This window comes from Prunus dulcis, chromosome 3 (assembly GCF_902201215.1).
Source record: "Prunus dulcis chromosome 3, ALMONDv2, whole genome shotgun sequence".
In the NCBI taxonomy this organism is placed as follows: domain Eukaryota; kingdom Viridiplantae; phylum Streptophyta; class Magnoliopsida; order Rosales; family Rosaceae; genus Prunus; species Prunus dulcis.
Window position 1 is genome coordinate 8931845 of NC_047652.1, and position 15583 is coordinate 8947427.

A 15583-nucleotide genomic window follows, 5' to 3' on the forward strand; every position below is an offset into this window, starting at 1 on the left:
AATGATTATTATTATATTGCATGTATTATGTTATACATCTTATGTTTAAACTAATAAAATTAAACATTTTAAATGTGACGGGTTGACACAAAATGAGTTGAGTAAGCTAACAAACAGTTTGCCTCACACCTATCCATTTATTAATCTTGGCTTGGTGGACTGACTGAATTTGACTCGATTTTTTTATTGTGCGGGTTGATCTGAGTAAATTTTGTGCATGTTATGAATTATTTATTGGGTTATGTTATAGCATTTCCAGCGGGATGCCCTAGCCCGGGCAAGAGGCCCCTAGGCCTTCATTCGTGTTTCCAGCGCCCCATTCTTGCCAGGGAAAGAGATGGGCTCCACCAACCAGGGCAAGGCCCAAGGCAAAATTAGCCCACCCTCCTGCCTGAGGGCTATGATGTCACCGATGATGGCCTCAGCGCAAGAAATCAAATTTTTTTACCGTTGGCATGTGACGTACACACGGGGATTGTGCACATCACGCACACCAACGGCAAAAAAAAATATTTTGAATTTTTATCGCTGACGTTAGCGCATACTTTCCCCAAATAGATAAAATTCACGTGGCGCTACCTGGGGTGTCCAATTCATTCTTCCACTACTATCCAAAGGCATAAAAATTGAAAAAAGTACCAAAAATTTTGAATTTTTTTAATATATAAATAGCTACCAATATTATTTACTTTTCACACAAATTCTTCATACGAATTCTTCTCATTCAAATATTATTCATTTTCCACACCAAAATTTCTACTACTAAATTTCATTTGTGTAAAAATACAAATGGCCTCTTCAATCGAAGCCAGAGGCTCGTGGACAACCATGGTAGATGTTTTGTTGTGTGAGTGTTGTGTCCAAGTTGGTCATTGCCTGATCACGGACAATGTGATGAAGTTCTCTCATATGTGGAGAAAAATTCATGGAGAACTTTGTGAAAGATCGGGTTTGCCTCATACGAAAATGACCTTGGCTAGTAGGTGAAATTTTTTGAATAAAGAGTTAGGCAAATAGAGAGTTGCGTGGCAAAAGCGAGTAACAACGTTCGAAGTGGCGAAAATCTTGGCAACGAGGTAAAATTTTTGTAATTGTTGTTTTATTAAATTTGATGTCATATTTTTTGATATTTTCTTGGATTTCCAATTTATTTTTTATTATTATAGATTATTCAAGCACAAATGTGGTTCGATGTCATTGGCAAAGGCAAAAAATCTTTCAATAATCAACAATGTTGAGAGGTTGTGAAGAATTGTTCGAGATTCAAAATTATTCCCAGGGCCCGACCGCTGTATTGAATAAGACGCTGCTCCACGATTCACTGGCATAGGATTCACTGTTGATTTACGAGACAATCAGATTGCATCATTAATATTTTTTTGTGTCATTCGTAGTCCTCAAGCTTAGTATGTGTTCTCACAAATGGTTTTTGCTATTAGGTTTTGTTAAAAATTCCGTTCGTTTGCTGATGTGGCATATATATATATATATCACAAAACATCCTTGAGGTTCACGCACCTCTCACAAATGATCTCGCGCTCCACATATTTCCCACATTTGGATTAAAAAAATAATTTTTCATAAAATTTAAAAATAAAAATACCATAAAGGATTAAACCTTGAGGGATTTAAATCCTTAGTTTTTTTTTTTAAATTATTTTTTAAAAAATTACTTTGTTGATGTGGCATATATGTGAAGCGCACATCTCCAATAATATAGTGTCAGTATTTAAAATATAATATATATTTTTAAATAATTTAAAATTAAAAAAAAACCAAAATTTTATGAATTTTAAATGAAAAAATAAAAAAAAAATCCGCAGGAACAATTTGTGATAGGTGTGTGAACCTCAGGGATGTTTTGTGATATATATTATAGAGAAATAGCTTAAAATGACACCCATTTCATAATTTTAACTAAAAATACCACCCCTTCCCAATTTTTGTACAACTATCACCTATAAATATAAAATTATTGTCCACTTATTGCTGATTTTTCACAAGTTCAGAAATTTTGTTCTCTCTTAGCTCACACAGCTCTCTCTCTCTGGCACAGCTCTCTTTCTCTTTGGTATCTGTCTATCACAGCTCTCTGTGTCTCTCTTGGCTCTCTCTATCTTGGCTCTCTCTCTCTTAGCTCTCTCTCTCTCTCTCTCTCTCTAGCACAACTCTCTGTCTCTCTCTCTTTGCTCTCTTTCTCATAGCGCAGCTGTTTCTCTCTCTAGCTTCGTTATGTCTCTTTCTCCCCTATTCGATCTCTTGCTCTCTGTTTGGAATCACGAACCCCTCCCTTTAGCTATGTCTTCTGAATAGCTGCTTGCAACCTTGAAGCTCTAGTGGATTGCCGACCTCGAAAAGGTAGTGTTGATGGTTATTTTCTTAATATCAGTGGGATTATGTGAAATGGGTTATAGTTTGATTGTTTGGGTTTGTGTTAAATTCGTTTTGGCTTTAATTTCTTTGGGTTAGGTTTTGTTGAATATTCATGCTCATTCATCTGGGTTTGTACCAATTGCATTTAGATTGGTCTGGATATGTGAATCTTGAAACTTGGGATTTTCCATTTGATGTAGTAGATCTGTATAGTGTGATTCTGATGTGTTACTGGTGTACTGCTGTTGTGTTCCTCTTATTTTACAGTCGTATTGCTGTTATATTGCCATTATATTGCTTATATATTGCTGCTAAATTGCTACTATATTGCAGCTATATTGTGGTTATATTGCTATTGTATTATATGGTTATTGTGGTTATATTGTGTTAATGAAATGTTGTTTTGTCATGGTCAGAAATGGAGACAATTGTTATTCTCGTGTGCTACAATGGAAAATGGGTCACCTCGAAGAAGATGTGCAAATACGAAGGGGGTGACTCAAAAGGCTTAATAGTTCCACGGACCATCAAATTTGCTGAACTGTTGGACCGTGTGCATCAGATTGGTAATACAAACAGCAGGGAAGACAAGGTTTGCTTAAAATTCTCAGTTTTGGTGGCCTCGAATGAGTGGAAGCACATAAAGATTGAGGACGATGATGATGTCAATTTTTTTATGAAGTACAATTCCGAGGTAACACCTTCAAAACTAGCTCCCTTACTCGTGAGTATAGAAGATAAAGGACTGACAAATGATGTAGTTCATAGTATGCATATCACGACAGATAGTAGTCGGATGGGTCATTCTTCAGTTGCCATTGTTGAAAGCAATGAAGTAACTTGGAATAATACAAATGTCACTGATGTGGGAGGTGAAGTAGGGACAGATTTTATGGATATGATTGATTTTAGCAAGGTGGAGGAGATGCATGGTGGTGATAATGGTACTGAAAGAAATGAAGTGTCAGTGTACTCTGCCCCTCCTAATTTGGGCTGCTTGAACACAGCTGCCCAGTTGCCAATAATGCGTTTAGGAGGAGAATCTGAACCCACTCGTCAACATTATTGGAGTCAAATGGGTGAACAAAATCGGTACAATGCAGCCGGTGTAAATGATGAAGAAGCATATTTGGACAGCAGGTTTTCACGAAGTGATTGGAATCCGAAAATTACAGTTGGGCAAATTTTCTCTAGTAAGAAAGCATTGTTGACGGAGTTACGGTTGACGGCATTAAGAGGCCACTTTGAATTTAAGGTGCAATTCTCTTGTAAAAACAATATTCCATTGCGCAATGTATCTTAGACAATATGATTTGTGTTGCTTTGGTAGGTCATGTAAACTCTACTTTTATTTGTGGTGGGTTTCGTGTTATGTTGAATGGGAATTCTTTTAAATTTGCATAATTTGGGTTGCATTGCTACAACATACTGTATTGCTGACATATTGCTATTATATTGAACTTTTATTGTACTGGTATTGCTTCCAGATTGCTATTATAATTTGAGTGCGAAATTAAAGGGACTGGAATGTAATTCCAAATGGATCCAAAACATTAAAGTTCTTAGAATTCCTATATTACACAGTTACTGTGATACTCCGACTATACCTTCTTTTCTGATTACAAATTCGGCCGATGCATAGGCCAGATGTGGGGCAAATACAAGGTGAAATGTCCTATGTGTTTGACTACATATACTTGTTGAAGGAGCATTACGAATGTTAACCTCAATAGATTGCTCATGTCTTGCCAAGAACACTCTTGAATTTATGCAATGTGCCCAAGCCAGTCCCAAAGCTGGACTCACCCGTCTGCCTGATGTGTCCAGGGACTCCAAGTTTCCCAACCTCACCCCATTCACTTTATCATGTGGCCCAATAAAATCCACCACTTGGTTGGTGACAACCACCGCCAACCCAAACTTATTTGCTAAACCCTTCAATGTCCCAGATATGTTGAAGAAGAAATTCAGTCCGTTGCAATCTAGACAATAACAAGCAATAAACAATCAGCACTTATCAACAGCCTATTATAGGATATTAAGTGAAAAATAAACAAAAAATACAGAGCATAAACAAAACCCCAGCTATTTACAACTGACCTACTAATTCAATAGCTCAAAGCCACATCTCAAGACACCCAGTACTCTACCACTCCTGCATAATATAATATCTAAAGACACATCTCAACACACCAGATAATCATGAGACAGCTTCAGCTAGAATGGGAATGTGCGGTAGCACAAGCCTAATTGAGAACAATTCAAGACTAACGATAGAAATCTATCTGACTAGAAAGAGTTTTAAAAAACAAGAAGACATCGGGAAAGAATTGATTGACTTCAAGGTATAATGTAATGGAACATCCTATGAATTAGTGGCAACCACAATAATGACTCCACTATGGCCCTCCTTTCAAATGTAAGAAAATGAATGAAATTGGCACCATCCCTTCAGTTTTTTCTTAACAAAATAAGAGGTCTGTATGTATTCTCTACTTTATCGATATCAAAGATAAATTAATAAATAAACCATCAAAACTGTATAAAATGTTTGTAAGACATGTACAATTACAAAATTATAAGTTCTCCTCATAAACAAAGTTCTCTAAGTATCCATACACAAACAAGAAAAGCAAAAGCTTAAAGAGTTAGCTTATAGCAAAATCAATGTCCCCATTTCTCTAAACCACACCTGCTGGTGGTAGGTTCCCATCTTCACTCATTTCCCGCTTTCTTTTAAGCAGACAATGATCAAGCACAAAAGAGCAAACTTTTAAAGAACTCATATTACACCACATATAGTTCTAAAGAAAACTTATCCATATCCAATATGCAAGCCCTAAAGTTAGTAAACAGAGTTATAAAAAAATATGTCAAATTAACAAGCATTATTCTCAAACAAAAAGTATGATATGGTTGGGAGTTTACAAGTTCAAAATGATATACACAGGTTAATTGTCTTAGACTTTAGATATCATCTTCAACAAAGAAAATACATACCGATTAGACTTGTAAGAAGGTTAAATGCAATGGTCATAAAGACCCATAGTAAGCCACCAAATACCAATCAATAACTGCTACAAAAACCATAATAAAACCATAATAAACTAAAAATACAACAGCACTAAAATGCCAACACAACATCACTACATTAGCAATACACTAGCAAAAAAAAACAACAATACGACATCAATAGCAACAGCAAAACAACAGCAGTGCAAGCATCAGTCCACAAAGAACAAACCCATTCACTGTTTCAAACAAGGAATCATCATACTAAGATCATTTCAGAGAAACCCCAAAACCAATTTCAATGAAACCCCTAAACCAATTTCAGAGAAACCCCTAAACCTTCAACCAATTTCGAACAAACCCCTGAACCAATTTCATAGAAATGCATAAACCCTAAACCAACTTCAGAGAAACCCTTAAACTGTAAGAAAATGACGATGAACAGTACCTGTTCAAGGTGCACGATGGAGTTGAGCTTCGATGAACAGATTTCGCTGGGAGAGGAAGAGAGAAGAGAGAGTCAGAGCTGAGCGACTAGAGATTGAGAGCTGAGCAACGAGAGAGTGAGAGCTGATCGACCTCAACAGATTTCGCTGGGAAAGGAAGAGAGAAGAGAGAGTCAGAGCTGAGCGACTAGAGATTGAGAGCTGAGCAACGAGAGAGTGAGAGCTGATCGACAAGAGACGAGAGAGTGAGAGCAAAGCGACGAGAGAGTGAGAGCAAAGCGACGTGAGAGTGAAGAGAAACTGAGAGACGGAGCCAAGAGGGAGAGCTGAGAGAGAACTTCAGCAAAACTGATAGAGAACTTCAGCAAAAGTGATATGTGTGCAATAAGGGGACAATAAATATATATTTATAGGTTATAGTTCCAAATTTTTTAAAAAAGGGTGGTATTTTCAGTTACAATTATAAAATGGTGGCATTTAGAGCTATTTCCCTATATTATATGCCACGTTAGCAAACTAACATAGTTTTTTACGAAACTTAGCGACATAGACCATTTATGAGTACACATACTAACCTTGAGAACTAAAAATAACATAAAAAAACATTACAAGGGCAATATGATGGTTTCGTAAACCTTAGTAACGTTTTGTGATATTAATCCTTTTTACTTTTATGGGTGGGCATTCCAAGTTCGAACCCTGACTATCAACCTCCGTCACCAGCCCAAGGGCTTCTTAGTATAGTTCTTTGGAAAAGGTTGGAGGTGTTAATTTTGAAAAGGGAAGGAGCTCCGCGCTGTCTGTTTCGAAAACGAAAAGAGCTTTTAGTTGCAGGCAGGAGAGGTTTAGGGTTAGGGTTTTGGTGAAAACAGAAAGAAAGAAGTAGTTCGCAATGCAGCCCTACGGTATACAGTCGATGCTGAAGGAGGGGCACAAGCACCTCTCCGGCTTGGACGAAGCGGTGGTGAAGAACATCGATGCCTGCAAGCAACTCTCTACCATCACACGAACTTCTCTGGGTCCCAATGGTATCGCTTTCCTACTCTAAAACTCACAGTCTCAGTTCATCAGATTTGAAATCAGTTAATTTTTTAAAATTTGTTTGTCTTCATTACTGCTCAGGTATGAATAAGATGGTAATCAATCATTTGGACAAGCTCTTTGTGACAAATGATGCTGCCACCATTGTCAATGAGCTTGAGGTTCAGCATCCTGCTGCCAAGCTGTTGGTTTTGGCAGGCAGGGCTCAACAAGAAGAAATCGGTGACGGTGCTAATCTGACCATTTCTTTTGCTGGGGAGCTCCTGCAAAACGCAGAGGAGCTTATAAGGATGGGCCTGCACCCAAGTGAGATCATTAGTGGATACAATAAAGCTATCACAAAGGTTATTCAAATGATTTGCTGATTGTTTACCCATTTGGGTTTATTGGAATTATTCCGTTCTGATTATTATTTTCATTTTTGGGATATTTCAGACTATTGAAATCTTAGATGAACTGGTTGAGGAAGGTTCTGATAAAATGGATGTTCGCAACAAAGAAGAAGTGGTTTCTAGAATGAAAGCTGCTGTTGCCAGCAAGCAATTCGGACAAGAAGATATCTTATCCTCACTTGTCGCAGATGTAATTATAACTTGCATGCCCTTATTTGTTATTGCTTATTTTCTATGTCAGCTACCCAGCTATTTAGAAGCAAAGAAAAGGAAAAGAAAAGAAGAATATCATGTCACTTTTGTAAGCAAATTCTAATAGTAGCTCTTTGATTGGACAATATAGGCATGCATACAAGTATGTCCCAAGAACCCAGCAAACTTTAATGTGGATAATGTACGTGTTGCAAAGATTGTGGGAGGGGGTTTGCATAATTGTACAGTAGTTCGAGGCATGGTGTTGAAAACTGATGCCGTGGGGAGTATAAAGCGAATGGAGAAGGCCAAGGTTAGCAGTTTTTTATGTTATGTATTTTAACTTTTTCATAACATATGTATGTTATTGCATTAAATGATGTGCTCTGTTTGTTCATGGTCTTTGGCAGATTTAGTCTTTCGCAAATTACTTTTTGGTCAACTTTCTCTAATTACTTTGAGTCTTTTAGCACAATTTTGTGAGTGGTTCAGTATTCTTTACCTTTGGCTTTTGTTATAAAGACACAATTTACTGGTTCCTGTGGGTATTATTTTGAATCTAATATCAAATTTCTTGTAAATGATGGATGGGAGTGTACTTTATTGAAACTTGCAGCATGGAATATAGGGTGTGAGGAAGAAGATATGCAATGATTATAACAGTAAAATGAGCATGATTATCATGCCTTTTTGTTACCTTTAAATGTCATCAAGGTGGTTTGTGATTGCCAGTGCCAGCTGCCTATATTGACTTGCTGTTTGCTTGTGTTAGATAGTATGATGTAAGAAAAATCTATGGAAATGGTAGGTTTGTTGACTTGTTATGATGTAAAACTGATGATAATTAATCAAAGCAAATACCAGTTAGGATTGGATAGGTGTTGGTCTGCTGTGTACCATACAATGCCTTCTTCCCAAGTTGTCACATTTCGATTTCCATAAAAAAAAAAAAGGTTGTCATACTTCAATCCTTTGGAATCAGAACAAATAATGGCATGAATATTGGATGGTTATGTACCACATAACAGTGATTCTTTTAGTTTCTTATAACTGTGATGATTATGACTTCCGATTTCATGATCTTACCTTGAAAACACTAATTTTAGGCAGTCTTCAATAATATGCGATACTCAAAATGTGCAGCAGCCTTCTTGTCATTACATGCAGCGCTTCATATATTAAAGTTCAGAGGAATGCACCATACCTTTGACTATTTAGATTTTTGCTTTTCTATATGCATGTGACTTGAGCATTACAAAGGCTAACATTGGTTATTTTTTGGGTCCTTTCTTTGGTTGATATCGATTTCCACAAATTTGAAGTATCTATTCTTTGTTTATCGTAGCAGGAAAATTGTGTCAAATAAGGCAAAACGGTAAAATGTACCATTGAAAACTCAACATATAAGAGATTGGTGGACGTTCACTTATAATCACAAGCGTTTCAATAATTTTTCAAGCTTAGTACGGATTTATGGTTTCTTATTATGTGGTGATTAGGTACAAATTTTTTTGTATATACTTAAAGTGGCCCTAAGAGGAATTAAGGTGATATAACCAAGAGTAATTTTTTGGTTTCATTTGTATTTGTTATTTAACTTATATATAGCATATAAATTTCGTGATTTGTGCTTCATGAATTGTACATATATCTGTTAAAAGTGTTCTTAAATTGTCTCATTTCTCTATTTTTTGAATTATTAAACTAGATTGGGTTTTGTGAGCCAAAATTGTTAATAATATTTCGAATTGCTGATATGAATAATATTGACTAACTTTATAGTGTTCTCATTCTGTTTAACTTGCAATGTGCCTCTGTTTAACTTTGTACTTGGTCACATCTGTTTTTAATTGTGTGATCCAGTTGCAATATTTTATTATAAGAACCCTTTAGCCATGTTGTGTGGTCTAAATATATTTTTGAAAGGTTCAGGTTTCTCAGCTTTAATATTCTGTTATACCTTTTCAGGTTGCTGTGTTTGTTAGTGGCGTTGATACCTCTGCAACGGAGACCAAAGGAACTGTCCTAATTCATTCTGCTGACCAGGTAATTGTTGAAGAGGAAGGTTCTCTCTGTGTTGAAGTTATTACAGAGAGAAGTCTTCTATGTTGTATATATAGCAGGAGACTAAAGTGCTCGCCTCCCTCTCCCTCCCTCTGTCTGTGTGTGTGTGTGTGTGTGTGTTTGTGGTTATATGCAACTGATTCCATAAGGTCAAATATTTTTTGGTTACACCATAAGGTCAGATTTAGTGGCAGTTTCTTGAAAGCTTATTCTGTGTGCAACTAGTTAAATTTTGCCACATATGCATAAGTTTCAAACGGTTTAATTTATTTCTAATCTATTGGTTCTTGTTATTGCTTTTTAATTTCCCCTTTGTCTTCTGTAAAAGGGCTGTACATGAAACATTAAAGATGTCTTCTAATGTGATTTACCATTTTCTGTGATAGTATGGCCATTTTGTATGGTTCTTTGATATTAGATATGTATGTCTTGTGGACTCAAATTTTGATTTAAAACTCTGTAATTTTAACTTTTATTACTATATTACTGGAATGTGTTGGTGTTTTACTATTCTTGTCTTTAGGTCCGTAGCACTTGAGCTAGTTGTGAATTGATTGCTAGCTAGTATTACTTCTGTGTTGATACTGTGTTTCGCGTTTGTTGGATAACTTGTAGTTTTGGAGCAAGGATCCTTTTTTAGTTCTAAAAGCAAGCGCAGAAAAACATTTACTTTCTGCTCACAATGATTTCTTCAAGAGGGAATCCACTCTTCTTAGTATGGATTCCTAACCGAAGCTTTTAGCTTAACCATGATATCAGTGTACTTACAAATGAGGGTGACTAATTTTTTATGAAATCAATTAAAATCTCCTGGTTTGTGATTGAAATTGTAGTAAACTCTAGACCCATTGGAGATGAGGATTTTTAACAGCTGATAACCTACTAAAATGTTCTACATTCTGTGTTTAGTACTGATTCTTCAACATTTCATTGATAATTTGGTACTAGATACATGCGTCCAAGGTGCATGTACCTATAAATATATCATATATACCCTTTACCTTATAGGTTTTTTTAATAGTTCTTTTCCCTGTTATAAGTACAACATGGTTAATTAGTACTCTAGGGTAAAGTGTTGGGTTTTAGGGCTTAGGATTTATAATTTAGCTTTGGGTTTTGGGCCTTGAAGCAAGCATTTTACTTTTTGCCACATTGTTTGAACTGCGAGATCATGTTTAAGAATCAGACTCGTGTACCTATATAATGATATATCTGTATGTCTACATGTGTGAGTTTGGTTTTTCCTGTTAAACCAGTGTTACGTGGACATTGGTTCTTTCTCATAAACAAAAGGTTGACGTGGGTCCTAAAACTCTGATAAGCAGTGTAACCTAATGTATGATTGAGTCTGCTTAGTATGTAGGGATTGTTCAGCTTTATATCTTAGATCTGCAGATTACAACTTGGGAACTCTTCTGTTCATGCAGGCAATTGTAAAATCATTCTCCCCTACAACTTCCTTTGCAACGTTTTTTAAATTATTATCCTCATTATTTATTTTCATTTCAGGAAATTGATTCTTGGTAAATGTGTTTGAATTGAATGGTGCTTGAATTCTCTGGTTTTTGTATAACTATTCTAACCGGTTTTGTTTTAAAATGTTTTGACCTTTTTTCTGGGTATCTGATGTCTGTTACTATTAGTCTCGGTATATTAAAGTTGATCTTCCTTTCTTGTTTGGCTTGGATGTTGGAAATTATCTTTGCCTACCTGTTTAATTTATTTGCATCGTTAGGTTTAATGTGGTCGATCTGTTATTAGCTAATAAGTGGTTTCTTGGTCATCCCGTAGCTAGAAAATTATGCAAAAACTGAAGAAGCTAAAGTTGAGGAACTCATCAAAGCAGTTGCAGATTCAGGTGCCAAAGTAATTGTCAGTGGAGCAGCAGTAGGAGAGATGGCACTGCATTTTTGTGAGCGTTACAAGTAAGTGTCAGTGGGTTTTTTGTTGCTAAACTTTTTTCGACCAGTGCGTTCATGATGTGTGTATGCAGTAATGTTGTAATTGTAGCATAAACTGGGACTTATGAGTTTAGGTAGACACTTTCACTATGTACTACCCATTTAAGGGTATTTAGATCTCTTTTAGAGATCCTTGAACTCCTTTATTGTTTTCACTTTTTTGTTCTTGATTCTAGGCTCATGGTGCTGAAAATCAGTTCAAAATTTGAATTGAGACGATTTTGCCGCACAACTGGTGCCGTGGCCATGGTAATTTTACAAGAATTTGATATTTTATGTGTAACTTATCTTGTGCTTCTTAATACACTTTGTATTTGTGTAACAGTTGAAGCTTGGCCAGCCTAACCCAGATGATCTGGGATATGTTGACTCTGTCTCGGTGGAGGAAATTGCTGGTGTTAGGGTATGCAAAGAAATGTTTCCTCAGACTGTATTTTGTCTATAAATTTGCTTATTCATGCCTCATTTGTTTTTCTTATTTCTTGTTAACGTGTCCAATATGTAGGTCACTGTTGTGAAGAATGAAGAAGGTGGCAACTCTGTATCCACTGTGCTTCTACGAGGAAGTACTGACAGTATATTAGATGACCTTGAAAGAGCAGTTGATGATGGAGTGAACACTTACAAGGTAATTTATAAGGCACATTTATAATTTTGTATGTCTTTCTAGGCTGGGTTTGTTTTACCTCTGAAATTGTTGTTAGCATATGGTTCTTTGGAACTTCTAAAATAATTCTTCGATCAGGTGTCATCGATATCTTACTATCTTAATGCATTTCATTTTCAGGCAATGTGCAAGGATAGCCGTATTGTTCCTGGAGCTGCGGCAACTGAAATTGAGTTAGCTAGGAGACTGAAGGAATTCTCTTTTAAAGAAACAGGGTAAATTGTCTCTGCTTTTGAATTTATTCATTTTAAGTGATTTACACAATGTGTATGCAATATGCCTAACTTTCACCACTATTATATATTTTTGCTTGATTCTATGAAAATTTTAAGGTACAGTCACAGAAATTATCAACAATAACAAAGATATATCCTCAAAGGAGGTGGAAATTGCTATGCAAGATTCTTTGGAGTATAAGGAATACATATCATATAAGGAATTTTATTGAAATTGTGGTATGGGGTAAATTGAAGTATACAAGATGTATAAAAAATTAAAATGGTATCCAAATAAATTTCCTAGAAAATGCCTTAAAGAAGCATCATGGGTATTACAACCCAACTAGAGAGGGACACCCGTTTTACAGTTTTAAATGATCAAACTTAGGTAACACATAATGGAGCAATTTCCTAGCACTAAAAAGAACAAAAGAAAGAAACGGATATATCATGGATGTTCTTGTCCAAAAAAGGTGCGGTTGAGATAGGTAATTGTGAAGTACTTTGATTTGAATCATTTAGAGTTCTTTGATATTGATCTGAATTGTTGGTTTTCATAATATGCATGTAATGTTGTACCTGAAAGCATAAAGTAGAATCTGGAGGCCTACACCAACTATCGGAACTTAAATTTTTAATTTTTTGTGTGTGTCCAGTCATAGGTCACAATTGGGCATTAGTGAAATAACAAACTAAAGAAAGAATGGTTTTGCAGATTGGATCAGTATGCTATAGCAAAATTTGCCGAAAGCTTTGAGATGGTGCCTAAAACTCTCGCTGAGAATGCTGGGCGTAATGCAATGGAGATCATATCGTCCCTTTATGCTGAGCATGCATCGGGAAATACCAAAGTTGGCATTGACTTGGAAGACGGTGTTTGCAGAGACGTGTCAGCTCTAAATGTTTGGGACCTCCACATAACTAAGTAAGCTTTTCTTTGTCTTGTAATGATTTATTTATTTTTTGTGTGGAAGTTTTCATTACATTGTATGTTGTTACAACCGTGATGCTTGATGTGATTTTGGTGTAATGAGATTAAGTTTTGTACATTAAATTTGGGTCAAGAAATTTTTATTTATTTATTTGGTAGAGGGCTCTTTTAATTCCCATGCCCTTTCCAGAGGTTTTGCTAGCCAATGATTTCCTGCTGCTTCTATTAGTGGTTCATTTGTTTGGTGCGTGTATCCTTCTGTTGATGTTATATATCAAAGTGCAATTTAATTTAGCTTTGTGAGGGGGTATTGTGGTGAAGTTGTAATATGGATAATAGGCATAATTAGGCAGTTGTCTACATTTGTAATATTTAATCTAGTCCATGATTTGTATTTTTGTTTTTTGGCCTGAAGTCCATGATTTGTGGTAATTCATATCTTTGCCAAAATCCTTTACTCCATGGAACCCAGTTGTTCAGTGTTTTTTTCCCTTCATTATTCTGTTTGTGTATATAAATGTAGCTATATATCCATTTTGAAAGCTTTATTTATGTTTTGGTTTCAAGAAATGGTTGGTTTCTTGAGGATAATGCAGCGACGATTCTAACCTTTTAAAAATCCTCCATCAATTTAGTGGATGTATTCTCATTCTGGATTTTCGTATGAGTTACATCCATATGAAAGGGTTTGTAGTATTTTTCAATAAGTGAAGATTCAGTTAAGGAGGAATAACGACATGTAAGCCAAGCGTCGTTCATATCTCAAACTCATACACATCAGATGTTTTATTAATTGTAAATAGATGTTTTTCATTCATCTATTTGAATTCAATGTACTTTTTGAAATTATTGTGATTTATAAGTAAACTTTGGGTTAAAAAGTTATGTTATATAGGATAGAGGCATCATATTCTATGTTGGGCTCTTTTTTTCTTTTTGGCCTGATCTTTCTTGGGGTGTTTGCTACAGGTTTTTTGCTCTCAAATATGCTGCAGATGCTGCCTGCACTGTTCTACGAGTAGATCAAGTAAGTAACTAATAACTATTGAGTTTTCCAACTTTTGGAGTACCCAACTTTAATTTCGAACTGAATCATAAAACTGAAATACTAAGTGCATCTGGTTTTAAACTCGTCTTTGAGCTTTTGTTTGGATTAAAATAAGAAACCTATGAAACTCGTACCAATACTTCAAACAATGGAAGCAAATATGATATTTTTTTGAAGTTCCTTTGGGAAATGCAGAATTTGTTAAATATAGTGTCACTGCAGTAGGTATAATTCTTTATTAAGATTGATGTAGGGTTGGGCGTACCTCTATTTTACAAAGAATTGAACAGCGAGGGATTTTGAAATTGTGAGACAAGGATTTATGACTTAAATGTATTGCTAATATATCTTCTGCTAGAAATACCCACTTTAGCATAACTGATTGGATATAAGTTGGGCCGCTTTTCAATGATTTCGCTCTTGACAAAACAAGACTTAAAAAAAAGACATAATAGCTGCTTTGTTTTTGTCAGAACATGAAAGTTGGTTTGATGATTAGCATAAATTAAGTGTTAAAATTCATTTATCTAATTGCAAGAATATGTGATGTTGATTATCATTTAAATCATAAATAATTATGTTGACAAAACTCTCTGTGATGCAGATTATAATGGCAAAACCAGCAGGTGGCCCTAGTAAGAGAGATCAGCCTGCAGGGATGGATGAGGACTAATTTTGTGTACATGACAGTTGACTATCTTTGCTTGTATTGCTCTATGTTAGGGATCTTTTGTTCCATTTTAGTAACAATTTTGTTTAGGAGAAAAAGAAACTTGTTATTGCAGTTCATGCTTTGTAAATGCTACTTTTCTGTTACGATGGACACATGGTATGCCCTTGTTGGGTAGGTTTGGATTGAAACAATGATCATGGTATGCCCCTGTAGGGCTGGTTTGGATTGAAACGATGATCGGGTGCTTGAGCCATGTTTAGTGAGAAGCTTGAATGTATTTTCTTTTCTGTTGTATTTGGCCCTTTTCTTTTCAAGTATGCCAGAAATCATCCTGGTTTTGTAATATGTGGTTTGTGCTCAATTATGGTTAAGGTTAATGCTTGGCATGCTTTCACTAATTACTTGCATTTTTGTACCCAATATTTGATAGCTGCCTTCTTTTGAACGAAGATTCATTGAGGGAGAGAATTACTTTCCTTTTGAATATGAATCGATGTGCAACTCCAACTATCATTTGAAAGGTCAACATCAATTCGTGCGTAAGGATGGATAACAATTGTCGTGT

At 35.7% G+C, this 15583-nt stretch overlaps 2 protein-coding genes across 2 annotated transcripts; both read left to right on the forward strand.

Moving 5' to 3' along the window:
- The first annotated feature begins 2328 nt into the window (after positions 1-2328).
- Positions 2329-3676, forward strand: LOC117621695. The gene is made up of 2 exons (XM_034352253.1): positions 2329-2358; positions 2790-3676. Exon 2 carries the CDS (start codon positions 2792-2794, stop codon positions 3674-3676), a length of 885 nt encoding a protein of 294 aa, XP_034208144.1. The 5' UTR covers positions 2329-2358; positions 2790-2791.
- Positions 3677-6531: 2855 nt separating this feature from the next.
- LOC117623107 (T-complex protein 1 subunit theta-like) lies at positions 6532-15379 on the forward strand. The gene is made up of 13 exons (XM_034353963.1): positions 6532-6859; positions 6954-7216; positions 7308-7454; positions 7608-7769; positions 9425-9502; positions 11312-11445; positions 11658-11730; positions 11807-11884; positions 11987-12109; positions 12269-12363; positions 13082-13291; positions 14267-14324; positions 14950-15379. Exons 1-13 carry the CDS (start codon positions 6724-6726, stop codon positions 15016-15018), a joined length of 1626 nt encoding a protein of 541 aa, XP_034209854.1. The 5' UTR covers positions 6532-6723; the 3' UTR covers positions 15019-15379.
- Positions 15380-15583: the final 204 nt, after the last annotated feature.